Source organism: Felis catus, chromosome B1 (assembly GCF_018350175.1).
Source record: "Felis catus isolate Fca126 chromosome B1, F.catus_Fca126_mat1.0, whole genome shotgun sequence".
Classification (NCBI taxonomy): Eukaryota; Metazoa; Chordata; class Mammalia; order Carnivora; family Felidae; genus Felis; species Felis catus.
Genome location: NC_058371.1, coordinates 35,572,832 through 35,590,122, shown reverse-complemented (window position 1 = coordinate 35,590,122; position 17,291 = coordinate 35,572,832). Strand labels below are relative to the sequence as shown.

Sequence of the window (17,291 nt, the reverse complement as noted above, 5' to 3'; positions counted from 1 at the left end):
TAAACATTTTTTAACAATTAAAAAGATAGCTTTAAAAAAACAAAAATTAAAAAAAATGATCTGAGCCGAAACCAAGAGTTGGATGCCTAACTACCTGAGCCACCAAGGGGCCCCACTCATTACTTCTTAAATGAAGAACTTCCTCAGGATATCTGAACAATTCTCTTGGGTGAAAGCCTTAAGACCCAAGAAAACAGTACTAAATTAAATCCAGCTTCCAAAGTGCTCCTACCTTGTTGGGGTTGCTATGAATGGCCTTAGGTCAAAACTGCCAGGCATAATTCAAGGGATGCCTCCAATGTATACCCCCTAGATCTCCTCCCAATACATAAATCTATATTAATGGAGATTTAGGCTTTAACCCTTATAATCTTTTAGTTAGAGGCTGTCCAAAAAGACTTTGTGCTATGATGGAAATGTACTATGCTACCATGTCCAATAGGGTAGCCACTAGCCACAGAGTTATTGAGCGTTTGAAATGCACTTGAGGAACTGAATATTCAAATTTTTAATTCTATTTAACTTAAATGTGTATAACCACAAATGACTTATTGGCCACCATTATAACTGTTAAGACTGGTTTGACTCTGTTTCTTGTATCTCGGTTTCAATATTGCATTATCGTTGCTAAACTCAAAATATTTTTGACCTTGCTGGAAGCTATACTCAGTGAGGGAAGGCAGTCATAGTTTCTACTCTAGACTTAACAATGTAAGGAAAGAAAAGGTCGGTTTTTAACCCAGAGATGCGCTAGATTATTAAGACTCTAGAGACTTGCCCATCGTGTTCCACAGTAAGCATGAGCGGGGCAAACAGGTACTGTGTCACTGTGTCAAAGGGGAAGAGGTGTTGCTTCTAGCAGAGTAGGGGACACGCAGAGCATAATCATAAGGTCAGTTCCTTGCACAGTGGAGGTCTGGCTCAGGGGCTCCCTGGAGCGGCTGCCCTCCCTCCTGTTAGAGGTGGCAAGGAAGTGAGGAGGCCACCTAGGGTCTCAGGCCACTTGGAATCTGAGTCCCCGCCCCCCGTCCTGGACTGGAACTGGCATGGACACGAACGTACTTCTTACAATACTAACTGCACTCAACAAATGTGAAAACTGAAATCAGGTCTTAAATGGGTTTGATGAATCGGGGGAGGATAAACTATGGGAAGGAGCGTGGTCAAATTGTTAGGGACTCCCACAGACAGAGTGGGCGGAAGACCAGAAGAAAAAGAGGGAGGCCTCCCGTGGGGAAGGTCTGGGAAGACAAGGGCTCTCGGCAAGGTGGGCCCAGGGTGAGGTTCGGACCTCCACCGAGCTGCTGCTGGGTCGCTGCGGCCGGGGCACAAGATGGCTGCTGCTTCGCTGCGGCTTTCCGTGCAGGACCCGGGGGCTGGTGTTAGGTGCTGCAGGTCCGGGCAGCGGCAGGCAGCCCAGATGGAGTCAGCTGCGGGGAGGGCAGGCTGAGGAGAAGGGAAGACGGACCGTTGGAAGCAGGAGGGGAGAAAGGAAGCACGCGAGCGCGGAGAGCGCCCGCGGAGCCCTCGGGCCTCAGGAGTGGGGTCGACAACGACCGGGGTGGGGGGGGGCGGGAAGTCAGGTGGCCGCCTCGGCCAGGGCAGCGGGACCGCGCGTTGGGCTTCGGCAAAGCGGCGGCGCGCGCGCACGGGCCGCCGGGAAGTTGGGAGCGCGGCGTGCGGCGGCGCGCGCGCGCGCACGCGGGCCCGGGCCGCGAGCAGCCGCGGCCGCCCCGGTTGCCTCCCTTAGCCCGGTGTGCTCGGGACTCGGCGCCTCAGGAGGGAGCGGCCAGTGGGCTAGCATCTTGTCAGTGGGGTTCTGAGGCCAGGCTGCCGCGGCCACCTCTTTCTGGTGCCTGAGCCTCCCGGAGGGGCCGGGGCTGGGTCACGGCGGGCTGACTGGTCCCGGGGAGCTGAGACTGCTGGACCCGAAGGCGGAGGTGCACGTCCGGCGGTCGCCTGGCGCCAGGAGGAGGCTGAGGGGACCATGTCTGGGAGGAACTTCCACCTCTCCACCACCGAACGCGTCATCAAAGGTGCTGGGCGGGCTGGGCCCTCCTCGTCCACCCTCGGGAAACGGCCCTCGGCCGGGCGGTGGCGGGAGAACGGAGGGGGAGAGCCGAGGAGGGAGGGCGGCGGCGACCCAGGCTGCTTCCGTCCGGGAGGAGGAGGACCTGGAGGGGCTATGGGACAGAGGAGGGGGATCCCCTCCCCGCGGGGCCCCGGGCATTTTCTGTTGCGCCTTGACCCGTAGTTTGCTGGAGATTGCTGATTTATCTCCGGTCGAGCTGGACTTGCAGGTGGGGTGGGGATTTCTTCTGCCACCACCCCAAAGGGCCAGGATCCCCATCTTTTTAAAAAAGAAACAATTCCTTTTTTCTCGTCTTGTATCTGGTGAAGCCATCTAGAGTGGCGTGGGCAGGGACTTTAGCAGATTCTTCCAAGTCAGATCTTCTGCCGCTCCGCTCCCCGTCTTTAGGATCTGATTATCTCGCCCCTCCCCCACCTTTTTTAAAGGACGTTTACGCGTACCTTTTGGCCCACTTTCTAGAGATCATCACAAGTCACTGTTGTTACTAAAAGAAACAGTGTGGTGAAATAAATACAAATAAATCCATTTGGGAATGTGTGAAAGGGATTCACAGATCTCTTGACATGATGTTGGTGTTTTATTTTTTGGCCAAAGAGACTTGGAGAAGGATGTTCTCTGATTCAGAGGTCTAACCAAAACTAAACTGTTCCTTACTAATACTTGTGGGATTTTACATTGTTGTTTCTATTCTTAAACTAAGAATACTGGTTTAAACATAACCACTAATTTATGCACTTTTGTTTAGCGTTAACACTTAACTACAACTCTTCTCGCCCGAGTTTTAACAATCAGTTTGATAGCACGATTTTATAAGAAGGGCGTATACCTCGACAAGCCGTGTTAGTGGCTTCTGGATAAAGGGGTAGCTGTAAGAGGGGAATACTATTAAAATGCTCTTATTTTTTCATTTTGGTAATTAGAAGGAGAGAGGAAACTAAGATTGGTGACAAGAATGCATATATTTTTTAAGTGGAAAAGTCTCTTGAATGTTCAGTGAAGGGGGAGAATTTTAGCGTTTAACTTAGATTTTTCTCCCCCCTAAAACATGAATCATCATAAATGTTGATTTTCTACACTACATAATTCTAGTGTGTAACTTAGTTTTTTCCCCTCTAAAAAGCCAGGAGCATAAGTGATGATCATAAACATACACTACATAATGTTTAGTAAAGGTAATGGGTTTTTGAGATTTGTCAGTTTGTTTGGTTTTATTAAGGATCTAAGTGAATTGTTCATATAACTGACAGCCCTTTAACTGTTAAATATTTTGACCATTTTAATGTCAGTTTATATAGCATATAACCCATAAAAAGTATAAATCTTCTCTTAAGATAAGGAATATACTAAACATAACCTTTTCTGATGAATCAAGGTCAGTTGTGTACATTAATTTCTGTCCTGTGCTTTTAACATGGCTGGTGCATTCTGCCGGATAAGGGTGTTGGCAGTTTCTTCCTGTACCAAAATGACTCCTTACTGCTATACCATTTAATGCTTTTGTCTGTTTTCAGTTTATTTCCTCCAGGACTGTTTTCTATCTGTCAAAATATGCCCTTCTAATCTGCTGTTTCTAAGCTGAAGTAGGCAGGGAAACCAGATAAACCAGAATTGTGTGTCAAGTCAGAATAAATAGGATCTGAGCGAAGCTTAGTGGCAGTCCTCAAACCTTCAGGTATTATCAAATTCTGATCGCCATTGTTGCATGTAATTTCCATCATAAGATGTAAAAGAGATGTTAAAATAACCCTCTTAGACCCTTAAAATATAAAAGTAAAGTAAAATAAAACATAGTTAAAAGGCAGGTGCTGTCTTAGTGCTAGGCGTGCTCATAGTTAAGAAAACACCCTCATAGTCTGTATCATTTAAGTTTGGTTTTTGGCGAACTTATAAATTAATGCATGTTGTATACTTATAAGATTAGTCTTAAATAAATGAAATATAGTGATTTCAAGCCCTTAGAAATTTATGGATTTATCTTGTATATAAAAACTTTAGTGTGGGGCACCTGGGTGGCTCAGTCTTTGAGCAGCTGACTCTTCTGAGGTGGTGAGATCGAGCCCCTCGTAGCACTCCGAGGTGAGCTTGGAGCTCTGCTTGGGATTCTCTCTCTCTCCTTCTCTCTGTGACACTTCCTGGCTTGAGCTCTCTCTCTCTCTCTCTCTCTCTCTCTCTCAAAATAAATAAATAAACATTAAAAAAAAAAAAAAAAAACAACCAAAGACTTTAGTGTAAGAACTTGACCACAGCAATTTTGGCTTCTCCGTGACTTATGTTGCTTTTTTTCTGGGTTTTCCAGAGTTTGAAATAGTTGAGGTTTGTTCTAAGAAAGTAAGGTGTCACTGTATGTATAATATAGCTAAGATCCATTGTACTGGGTACTAAATCCTGATAGGATGTTATCCTGCCTGGCCAGAGTTGTCTGCAGTTATTCACAGCTGCAAATCTTTTTCAGAGGTGAGACCACACCACAGTTATTTTTGGTTCTGTCATTTCCTGTTAACTTAAAAGTCTACTTAATTGTTTTGTTTGAACAAATCTTGGAGAAGAGTGGGTAGGTAGGAGGGAGTGATTAGTATTTTAAGTGTCCTTTGAAAAGCAACTTTCCTAAAATGAAGGACTAGCCTGATCATCAGAAAAACCTAGATTTTACTGTCTCTGGAACTTACTTGTAGCCTTGAAACTTTGTCTCTCTCTCTTTTTTCTACAATCTCATCTGCATAGTAGGGTTAATGATACCTTCTTCGTCAGGCATCGGAGCCATGCAAATGATATAACTGACATGAAAAGCTTAAGACAAGGTAGTATTATGGGGGCCCCTGGGTGGCTCAGTAGCTTAAGCGTCTGACTCTTGGTTTCGCCGCAGGTCGTGATCTCACAGACTGCCAGTTCAAGCCCCGTGTCAGGCTCTGCGCTGACTGAGTGGAGCCTGCTTGGGATTCTCTCTGCCCTCTCTCTCTCTGCCCTTCCTCTGCTCGCTTGCACGCTCTCTCGCTCCCTCAAAATAAATAAATAAGCTCTCTCAAAATAAATAAAGACAAGGTAGTATTATGAAACATGATAGTAGTTTGATAATAAATCAGTTTCTACAGAAGTGGTAGGTAGAGAAATCGTTAACATTTGAAAAACACCAGAATTAGAAAGTATATGAAATTATAAGTTAGAAAACTGAAAATATCTCTTCTATAATTTATTATTTTATTTTATTTTCTTTTTTTAAGGTTTTATTTTCAAATAATCTCTATACCCAATGTGGGGCTCAAACTTGCAACACCGTGATCAAAAGTCCCATGCTGTACTGACTGAGCCAGGCAGGTGCCCCATTCTCTCTTACAGTTTAGAGGGTATCTGTCTGGGTGGAGTCCCATGTGAAAGAAAGTGAAGAGAGACCAGTATAGTTCTGCCTAGTACTTTCTTGACAGCTGGTTTCTTCCCTAGCAGTTGAAGGTGTCTGGATCTAAATTTTTTTTAATGTTTTATTTACTCATGAGAGAAAGAGAGACAGAGCATGAATGAGGGAGGGGCACAGCGAGAGAGGGAGACACAGAATCTGAAGCAGACTCCAGGCTCTGAGCTGTCAGCACAGAGCCCAACGCGGGGCTCGAACTCATGAACTGTGAGATCATGACCTGAGCCAAAGTCAGACACTCAACCGACTGAGCCACCCAGGTGCCCCAATGTTTATTCATTTCTGAGAGAGAGACAAAGAGCGTGAGTTGGGGAGGAGCAGAGAGAGAGGGAGATGCAGAATCCAAAGGAGGCTCAGGCTCTGAACTGTTAGCACAGAGTCTGATGTGGGACCCGAACCCACAAACCGTGAGATCGTGACCTGAGCCAAAGTTGGACGCCTAACCAACTGAGCCACCCAGGCACCCCTTTTTTTTAACTTTTAAAGTAACAGTTCTGAGTGTCTCTAGAATAGTCCATATGCATTGGGGTATCACTCCTGGTGACTGGTATCGAGAGCAGAAAACCCCAGAAACTCAAATGACTGAATTGTGAAAATCTTTCAGCTTGATTTTTTTTTCTTCCGGTTTCCAAGTTTCTTTTCCTGTTTGAGGGGATTTTTTTCTTTGACAGTGATTGTTATAAAAATAGTTTTTTCCCCTAGGCTGAATCTTTTCAGAAGAAGCAAGGAAATTTCACCAGGAATTACATGACAGATGTGGAGAATCCATTGTTGGTGGCCAAATGGTGTTTTACAGAAAAGTCTGACTTCTTTTCAATAAGATGCTGATATATTGCTCCCATTCATTTGGAATTCAAGTATATTGTATATTCACAGAAAGAATTGTGTCCTTGGTAGCACACACTGGAGGCTACTGGTTCTTTAATATCCTGCCAATTGGAATAGTGTGGCTATGGTTTTCTTACAGGATTTTAAGATTAGTATGGACAGAAATTGCTGTTTTCTCAGGTATACCCTGAACCCTGTTTCAGTTTCTGGTACCTATTCCTCATTTATTTCCACATCTCTTTGTCTTCTCTTGCCTTTTTTTTAATTTAATTTTATTTTTTTAGGAGAATGGATTTACTAAGGTTTTTTGGTTTTTGTTTTTGTTTTTAAGTTTATTTACTTATTTTGAAAGACAGAGATCATGTGCACATGGGTGAGCAGGGGAGGGGCAGAGAGGGAGAGAGAGAATCCTAAGCAGGCTCCATACTGTCAGCACAGAGCCCAACAAGAGGCTTGATCTCTGAACTGTGAAATCATGCCCTGAGCCAGAATCAAGAGTCGGATGCTTAACTGAGCCACCCAGGCACCCGCCAAGTTTTTTCTTTTCAATGTAAGCTCAATCCTGCTTATTATAACATTTGAAAGGCAGAAAGGGAAGAAAACAAAGGTGTCATATTCCTTCCCTGCAGAAACAAGTTCTCTTAATACTTTTCATGTATTTCTATCTGCTAGTGTATTTTGAATTCAAAGAAGAATGGATCACATATATTAAAGCTTGTACTTGGCAAATGTTTCATATTATTTTAACACAAATATTGTAATTTTCCCTAAATACTCATGATGATCTCAACCAATATGAAAACGATTTGAAAGTGCTTGTATTCATATTTTGGTCCTTTGTATTTTCAATCATTTGATACAGTGCCAACCTAGAAGAAACATTTTTAAGTATAAATATTTAATGTGGTCAAGTCATATAGTACATATCTGTTGAATTTGTCAACACCATTTAAGTTATACTTAGTTTACCATTGTAATTGACAAGCCACCACAACATTTAAACACTGGAAATCTATGCTATTTGAGTTTCATACCTCTCAGTGGAAGTCTCAGACCTTGGAAAGGACATCTTAATGTAAACACTTAAATCTTTTTTGAGCAGGAATAAGGTGTTCTTTCTTACCTGTATGTTAATGGTTGTGATTAAAGCTTTATTTATAACACATGTGGTAATAAATCTTTCTTCTATAAAGCAACATATTACCACTTTTAGTAAAGTTAAAAAAATGTTTTTGCGGACACCTGGGATTCTCTCTCTCCCTCTCTCTCTGCTCCTTTCCCACTCTCAAAATAAATAAATAAAACTTAAATGTTTTGGGGGGCACCTGGTTATCTCAGTTGGTTAAGCGTTGATGTCAGCTCAGGTTGTGATCTCGTGGTTCATGAGTTCAAGCTGCATCGGGCTCCCTGCTGTCAGCATGGAACCTGCTTTGGATCCTCTGTCCACCCCCTCTCTCTGCCCCTCCCCTGCTCGTGCCTGTGTGCGCTCTCTCTCAAAAATAAACATTGGGGCATCTGGGTGGCTCAGTTGGTTAAGCATCCGACTTCAGCTCAGGTCATTATCTTGTGGTTTGTGAGTTTGAGCCCTGCGTTGGACTGTGCTGGCAGCTCAGAGCTTGGAGCCTGCTTTGGATTCTGTCTCCTTCTCTCTCTGTCCCTCCTCTGCTCCCACTCTGTCTTTCTCTCAAATAAATAAATAAATAAATAAATAAATAAATAAATAAATAAATAAATAAATAAAGTTTTTGGATCATTTGAGTGAAAAATGCTAAGGATTCAGTAGTTAAGATGAATTAAAGAATTAATTGAAAACCTTTCTGAAGTGGTATTTGGTAATAAAATACCTTACCATTAAAGTAACATTTTGGGGAAAAAAATAATTTTTAGACATATCTATGAGAGACAAAATTGTTCAGCTAATTCCTGGTATTTGTAGTCATTTTGGAGCTTTGCTGCTACTTAATTGGAAGGACTAATGGAAATAAAGGGGTGTCTGGTAATCATTATCATCCTTTGGTGCAATCATTAATAGACTATTATACTCTGTTTTAAAGTTTTCATGTTAAATTTTAGCTGCATTTTATTATTTTTTTTTAAGTTTGAGAGAGAGAGCAAGCACATGTGGGGAAGGGGCAGAGAGAAAGAGGGAGAGAGAATCCCAAGCAGGCTCTGCATTACCAGTGCAGAGCCTGATGTGGGGCTCAAATTCACATAGAGCGAGATCATAACCTGAGCCAAAGTCAGACACTTAGCCAACTGAGCCACTCAAGTGCCCCTTAGCCGCATTTTAAATTGCAAAACTGAGATGTAAAAATCTCAGCTCATCCTTGGTTGTATCTGACTTAGGTATTTTTATAGTCTATCTAATTATTCAGATACATGCACAGAGTACTTTTAGTTTTATTTATTTGATACAAACTAGATTTTTATCAAGAAATTTGTTTCTTGAGTCTTTATTATTAGAAAAGCGTACAACTTGGTAACTAGATCTCTAGACTGGTGACAGAAAGATACGCTGTATAAGCTGGCCAAGGCAATGTGCATTTTCTATGATCATTATTAGATTTACTGAATGTGAACAATTCATGAGATTTTGTGCAGTCTAGACAGTGTTAGCCCAACAGACTGAAACAAATGAAATAAATACTGGGAGACAATTTAAGAATTTATTCAACAATTACCTATATAATCCTTGCTAAAAATGTTTAATCTGGATCAAGTTATAATAAACAATCAGACAAATCCAGTTTGTGGGATTTCTCTAAAACAACTGGTCTGAACTCTTCGAAAATGTCAAGGTGATAAAAAATATAAAAGGCAGAGAGACTACTATAGACGAAAGAAAATGAAAGAGAAATGACAAGTATATTGCCAAGCCTGGATTGGGAAAATAAAAAGCTGTACAGGCCATTTTGGAGACAACTGAGGAAATTTGAATATGGAGTATATAATAGATAATAACATGTCAGTGTTAAATGTCTGGATCTGATGATAATGGTATTGTGCTTATAAACGAGAATGTTCTTATTCTTAGCCAATACCTGATGTAGTATTTACGTTGAAATGTCATGATGTCAGCAATTTGCTTTCAAATGGTTCAGAAAAAAAAATTATGTATTTGTTGAGAGAGAGTAAAAGTAGCAAAATGTTCACCATGTTGAAAAGGTAAGGAGCAAATGTGTATTCATTTAACTATTCTTTTACTTTTTTTTTTTTAAGGTGTTAATTAAATTTTTAAAAAGCTTTTATTTATTTGTTTTGAGAGAGAGGGAGAAAGCCCGAGTTTGAACAGGGGGTGGGGCAGAGGGAGAGGGAGACTGAGAGTCCCAAGCAGACAAAGAATCCCAAGCAGGTTCTGTGCCCCCAGCGCAGAGCCCGACATGGGTCTCAAATGCCATCCAGGCGCCCCAAGATTTTATTTTTAAGTAATCTCTACACCCAGCGCGGCCTTGAACTCACAACTCACAAAAAATCAAGAGTTGCACACTCCACCCACTGAGCCAGCCAGGTACCCCTAATCTTTTACTTTCTTATAGGATTTCAGTTTTTCAAAATACAAAGTTGGGGAGAGAAGGGCTTCGGAAAGGCTACCATCGTATTTAAGGATTCAGTAGTGTCTTAGGGAAAGCTTAAAAGAAGAAAATTTTAAAGTATATTATACCTGATGTGAAGTAGAGGTAACTTCTTTAGCAGAACAAGAGGTTATTGCAGTTACATAGGGTTTGGAAAAACATGCAGAAATGAGGATGGAGAAAAACAAAGTGTATTTGATTAAGGAGTAGACAGGGTGGGTAAAACTAGAAACCTCAAAGAATTGAAAGAGGTAAAACAAAAAAGAGGAAGAGAGATAGCTGAAAACTACTAGGGCAATTGATGGTGATTCTATTAAGGGAATAGCAAGATTATTTTGATGGCTATATGTTTTTAAAAACCCAAAGCTTAATTGGCTTATAAATGTAACTCAGAATTATAGGTAATTGAGGGGCGCCTGGGGGCTCAGTCAGTTGAGTGTCCGACTTCGGCTCAGGTCATGATCTCACGGTTTGTGAGTTCGAGCCCCGGGCTGGGCTCTGTGCTGACAGCTCAGAGCCTGGAGCCTGCTTCGGATTCTGTGTGTCCCTCTCTCTCTGCCCCTTTCCCACTTGTACTCTGTCTCTCTCTCAAAAGTAAATAAAGCATTAAAAAAATTAAAAGAATTATAGACAATTGAAACATCGTACAAATAGAAATTGTGGAAAGTGAGACCTGTTTTAATTTTATTGAAGAGATTATGAAAAAAGTGGGAAAAGGTGGTATAGGGATAAAACAAATATTCAAAAGCACTAATAAGCAGAGGAGATAGAAAGGATTTTCTAAGTGTATTTCCCCATCCCTGTTAATCACACCACTTACCCATTTAGTCACTGGCTCAGATGACAAGCCTGGGAGTCAGGCCAGACCCTGTTCTGTCCCTTGCACTTCACATCCAGTTCTTCCAGACTCAGTTCTATGGACTTTTGGTTTGCACATAGCCTTCTACTTCATCTCCCTCTCTGACTTCTTGTTTATACCATTGCAGTAGCCTTGTGCTAGGGCTATTTAATCTAATGTCCATATTGCCATCATGATCTGTAGATAATGTAAAGGATTATTCTTATGCTTGAAATCCTTCATGAGCCTGTTCTGCCCACAGAATGAACTCTAAACTCTGTTGATCTATAGTTCCCCTCATGCTAAACTGTGTGTTACTTTCTCCTCTCATTTCATACCCCTGTTCCCAAACTTTACTACTGCTTGTGGTCCCTAGAATGCCATGAAATTTTATATCTGTGAATGGGTTCTTTGTATTATTTTTATATAGAATCTTGTGCCCCAACTTGACCAGCTCCTATTTCTCTTTCAAGATTTAGCTAAGGGGACATCTGAGAAGCGTTTTCTCTTTTACTAAGAGGCTGTCTAGAATAATGGTTTTTAGAACACGGGCTTGGAAGTCAGACATACTTGGATTCAAATGCTGTGTCTTTTAGTAGCAGTATGACCTTGGACCAGTCAGTTAATCTTGTTTTTGCTCAGTTTCTCTATCTGAAGAAAAGGGATAATATAACCCACTTTACAGGATAGTTGTAAGGATTAAATAAACTCCACAAACAGTGATAGGGGCCTAGTAAGTGCTCAATGTATGTTAGCTGCTATCATCATCATTAGAAGGGTTAGGTACTGGGGCCCCTGGGTGGCTCAGTTTGTTAAGTATCCGACTCTTTTTCTTTTTTTAATATTTATTTATTTCTGGGGAGAGCGCAAGCAGGGGAAGGACAGAGAGAGGGGGACAGAGGATCTGAAGCAGGCTCTGCACTGACAGCCTGACAGCAGCAAGCCCAATGTGATGCTGGAACTCATGAACCAGGAGATCATGACCTGAGTGGAAGTGGGTCGCTCAACCAACTGAGCCACCCAGGTGCCCTGCGTCTGACTCTTGATTTTGGCTCAGGTCATGATCTCGCAAGTTACTGAGTTTGAGCCCTGCTTTGGGTTCATATATGTATGTGTACATATATTTGTGTACATATATATATATATAAAAATATATATATATATATATATATATATATGAAGGGTTAGATATTGCTCCTATGAACAGTCTCATTGCTTTTCAAATTTCTCTAAATATTTTTGTTATTTATTTACATTAAACTATTCTCTTCAAGGGCAAGAACTGTGCATTATTAATGCTGGATACAGTGCCTAGCACATAAATGCTTAGTAAATGTTTAAGTAAGTGAAAGCTTAAGAAACATATTTTATGGAAGATAGTGTAGAAAAGGGCACAGGCTCTGCTAATTACTAGCTCTGATACTTTTTTATTTATTTTCCTTGCTTGAAGTTTATTATTTTTAAAAAGAATTTTTAAAATGTTTATTTATTTTTGAGAGAGAGAGAGAGAGAGAGAGAGAGAGAGAGACAGAATGAGCAGGGGAGGGGCAGAGAGAGAGGGAGACACAGAATCTGAAGCAGGCTCCAGGCTCTGAACTGTCAGCACAGAGCCCAACGCGGGGCTCGAACCCATGAACCGTGAGATCATGACCTGAGCTGAAGTCTGACGCTTAACCGACTGGGCCACCCAGGTGCCTCTATTACTTTTTTTTTTTAAGTTTATTTATTTTGAGAGACAGAGCGAGCAGAGGAAGGGGCAGGGAGAGAAAGGGAGAGAGAGAATCCCCAGCATTCTCTGCAGTGTTAGAGTGGAGCCCCGATGTGGGACTCAAACTCATGAACCTTGAGATCATGACCTGAACCAAAATCAAGAGTCAGATGCCTAGCTGACTGAGCCACCCAGGTGCCCTTCCTTGCTTTGAGTTTAAAATGAGTGATAACAGGGGGCGCTTGGGTGGCTCAGTCAGTTGAGTGTCTGACTTTGACTCAGGTCATGATCTCGCAGTTCATGAGTTTGAGCCCCAGGACGGGCTCTGTGCTGACCGCTCAGAGCCTGGAGCTTGCTTTGGATTGATTCTGTGTCTCCCTCTCTGCCCCTCCCCTATTGTATGTAAAGCATAATACCTCTAGTGGGTGCTTAATAAATGTTAGCTGTTCTTTATTAAAGGAGTTAATCTTGAGTCTTAGTGAGATTTGATAGCAGATCTGTTTGACTTCAAGTGGCATATGTGAAATGAATGTTTAAGAATGTTGTATTTTATGTTTTCCAACTGTAGTCTCCTTAGGACTTTTGAAAGGATTTAAACCTAAAATGCTTGATAAGGAAATTTCCTTTGGGGCATCTGGGTGGCTCAGTAATTAAGCTTGTGCCTTTGTCTTGGATCATAATCTCAGGGTTCATGAGTTCTAGCCCCGCATCAGGCTTTCAGTGCAGATCCTGCTTCGGATCCTCTGTCCCCTTCTCTCTCTGCCCCTCCCTTGCTTGTGCTCTCTCCCCGCCTCTCAAAAATAAACATATAGTAAAAAAAATAAGGAAATTTCCTTCTATAGTATAGATAGAATTTCATAAATCATAAATTTATAAACATATTTGATGAATTCCTACCACAAGAAACACATTTCTCTCTTAAGCTTAAATACAGTCTTGAAAAGTACTCAGCATATAATAGCTTCCCAAAAGCGTGACAGAGATTAGAAGTATGGAGCTTCCTAGGACTAATACCACCATGGAGAGCAGACATCTAAATGGTAGACTGTATCTGATATGAAATCTTTGCTTCCTCACTCTACAAATTGACAATCCTTTCAAGTTTAAACTTTGGACATTGATCAGTAGCCTAAAGAAGTAAGACTCAATTTGTGGTTTTTTTGTGTGTATCCATAGGTACATTGTGTTCTTGTGACCTAAGGGTTTGTGGAGGTTTAAAAATAACATAGGATAAAACAAAAAACTAAATAACATTAAAAGAAAAAACCATAAATAAAATAAGAGTTTCAGTGAATGGCCAGAGTAATAAAGGTAATTGGTAGATTTATCCATAAAAGGAAGCTAGTTATTTTTGACTATTGCATGCTGTTTTATTAAAAACTATGAATGTCACTATAAACTTAACTGTTTCTATCAGATTATCATTGATAGTGATTATTACTTAATTGGTTCTGGGAGGGCTAGTTCCTAATATTTTGAAAGTGTGCTCTGGGACTATCAGAGAATAGAGGGAATGATCTCAAAGAGCTATGTCAGATCATTGAAATAAAACTACTTGTTCTAGTAGGTTATGAAAGGATCTGAAAGCTACATATGACTTTCGGTAATAATACTTAACATAACCTCTTCAGTGGTGTTTAACTGGTTCATGATTGGAAAAGCAGGTGAGTAGATTAGGAACTAAGTCTGCAAAAGTAGGGCAGGCTTGCTGGCTTAAAATAGGAATGAAAGCAGGGTTATTTGTAGTGAACAGAGATAGCTATTTGGGTAAATCCTGGTGTCTCATGGGGGTTAAGACCACACAATAATCTAAAAATAAAGCTTATAGGCCAATAGCTTTTAAGGTTTATATTTCATAGTTGCTGCTGGATTAAAATGGTCATCACCAATGTTTTCTTTCTCTTGTATGCAGCTCTGCACCTGATATTAGGTATATTTACCTAAAAATATCATTTATGTAGTAGATCTATATTGTAGCAGGATATTGAACTGATTTTGCCTGTGAAGAGGCTGTAGAATTTCTTCAGTGTGCTTTAGAAACTTAGTTTAAAAATTTTATGAGGTTTTTGTTTTTGGATTATAGATTCATAGGATGTTGCAGAGAATGTACAGAGAGAGGTCCTACGCATCCTCCCCTAGGTCTCTGTCCTCCACAGTGTCAACATCCCACACTACCACAGCACTGTACCAAACCGAGAAATTGACATTGGCACAATTCATAGAGTTTATTCAAGTTTCACCAGTTATACATGTACCTGTGCACGCGTGCATGTATGTGTAGCTCTATGCAATTTTACTTGCGTAGACTTGCATAACTACCACCATGATCAGTGTAACTCACCACAAGACTCCTGTGTTACTGCCTCTTTGTAGCCACACTCATCCTCTTCAAGAAACTCAATATTGTTTGTTTATTATGTTCTTTAAAAGTTTTATTTATGGGGCACCTGGGTGGCTCAGTAGATTAAGTGTCCAATTAAATAGGTTAAGTGTCCAGCCTGATCTTGGCTCAGGTCATAATCTTATGGTTTTTGGGATTGAGCTCCCTGTGGGGCTCTGCGCTGACAACACGGAACCTGCTTGGGATTTTCTCTTTCCTTTTCTTTGTGCCCCTCCCCTGCTCACACTCTCAAAAATAAATACATAGATAAATACAAATTAAAAAATAAAAATTTCATTTATTTTAAGAAATTTGTGCACCCAACATGGGACTCAAACTCACAACCTCAAGATCAAGAGTCACATGCTCTTTTGACTGAGCCAGCCAAGCACCCTTGTTTGTTTTAAATCATGTGTACGCTTGGTTGGATTAGGGTTTTTGATTCTGAGTTGGAAGCACTGTCAAAAAATTTTTTATTGAAATACAGGTAATCTAACAACAACTGAATCATGGTAAAAAGCTAGGTTAAAATGTATCAGCAGGGATACCTGGCTGGCTGTCAGTAGAACATGTGACTTTTTTTTTCTTTAAGATTTTATTTTTAAGTAATCTCTATACCCAATGTGGAACTGAAACCTATATCCCTGAGATCAAGAGTCACATGCTCTACTGACTGAGCCAGCCTGGTACCCCAGAGCATTTGACTCTTGATCTCAGGATCTTGAGTTCAAGCACCATGTTGGGCATAGAGCTTACTTAAAAAAAATAATATGTTAGCAATTTGAGAGCACTAAAAAGTTTCTTGGATGAATATATATATATAGGCTTAGAATGATGGTCCTCAACTAATCAGAATCAGCTCTGGAGCTTTAAAAAAATGCAGAAAAATGGCTTCTGTGGCCCCATTCTAGATAAGTCTAGAAAGCAGTGTCAAGTATAAAAATGTAAGTTCCAAAAAAAAAAAAAAGTGAGTTACAAAAGGATGTACAGTATGATACTGTTTATATAAAATTTAAAATATACTGTGTTGTGTATAGATACAACAAATTATATACATGTGGGAAGGATATACAACTACTTAAATGTAGTAATAACCTCTGGAGAGGAAGGAATTGGATGAAGGTTGCTCAATTATATCTGCAACATTTTATTCTTTTTTTAAAAAAATTTTTTAATGTTTATTTTTGAGAGAGAGAGAGAGAGAGAGATACAGAGGGTGAGCAGGGGAGGGGCAGAGAGAGAGAGGGAGACACAGAATCTGAAGCAGGCTCCAGGCTCTGAGACGTCAGCACAGAGGCTGACGTGAGGCTTGACCCCACAAACCGTGAGCCGAAGTCGGACACTTAACTGGCTGAGCTATCCAGGAGCCCCAAGCAACATTTTAGCTCTTAAAAATATTTGAAACAGATATGGCAACTTAATATTTTAAATCTACATGTTAGGTATATGGGTAGGTAGCAACATTTGAATTATTAATATTATTTCCTATACCATTTTATGTAAAATTATTTTTGAAATATTTCATTAAAAATATCCATACAGGGGCACCTCAGTGCCTGAGTGGGTTAAGCATCTGACTCTTGATTTCTGCTCAGGTCATGGTCTCACAGTTTGTGAGTTCAAGCCCCACATTGAACTCTGCACTGATAGTACAGATCCTGCTTGGGATTCTGTCTCTCTCTGCTCCTGCTCACGCTCTCTCTCTCTCTCTCTCTCTCTCTCTCTCTCTCTTTCTCTCTTTCTCTCTCTCAAAATAAATAAATACACTTAAAAAGATTTAAAAAAAATCCATACATGCAGTATATTAGATGTCTGTCTGTCTGTCATTTCTTCCTTTCTCTCTTTTAGTATACCTTTTATTTTGATGCCAAGAGTCAAGTGCTGCTATAACAAATACCTAAAAAGTGTGGAAGTGGCTTTGGAACTTTGAGAAGATCCAGCTCAAGTCTCAAGTTTCTGATGTCCTTCCTTGATTTCTGTAGCTACAGCTGACATCCCCTTTATATTCTTCCATGCTAAGAGCCTGTACCATACAATGTATTGTTTAACTGTTTTGTGTTCATATTAAATCTTGTTTTATGTGAATTCTTTTGCCTACTTAAATAGAACATGGGACACCTGACTGGCTCAGTCGGTGCAGCAGGCTACTCCTGATCTCAGAGTTGTGAGTTCAAGCCCCACGTTGATTACTTAAAAATAATCACTTAAAAGTGCAGAGATTACTTAAAAATAAAATCTTTTAAAAAAAATTTTAATGTTTATTTATTATTTATTTTTGAGAGAGAGAGAGAGCTAGTGGGGAAGGGGCAGAGACACACACACACACACACACACACACACACACACAGAATCCAAAGCAGGTTCCATGCTCTGAGCTGTCAGCACAGAGCCTGATGTGGGGCTCGGACCCACAAACTGTAAGATCATGACCCGAGCTGAAGTCAGATGCTTAACTGACTGAGCCACC

General features: G+C 40.7%; 1 protein-coding gene across 5 annotated transcripts in view; it reads left to right on the top strand.

The window, feature by feature from the left end:
* The first annotated feature begins 1,681 nt into the window (after positions 1–1,681).
* The window catches only part of PPP3CC (protein phosphatase 3 catalytic subunit gamma), a 104,531-nt gene continuing 88,921 nt past the window's right edge, over positions 1,682–17,291 (top strand). For 3 of the 5 annotated variants that reach the window (XM_019828439.3, XM_023252506.2, XM_023252503.2), the window contains exon 1: positions 1,683–2,036. In XM_019828439.3, coding sequence (XP_019683998.2) covers positions 1,988–2,036 — 49 coding nt within the window. In that variant the 5' untranslated portion in view covers positions 1,683–1,987. Of the gene's footprint in view, positions 2,037–17,291 lie in introns of all 5 variants that reach the window. The other 2 variants (XM_023252505.2, XM_023252504.2) reach the window with 2 other exon arrangements.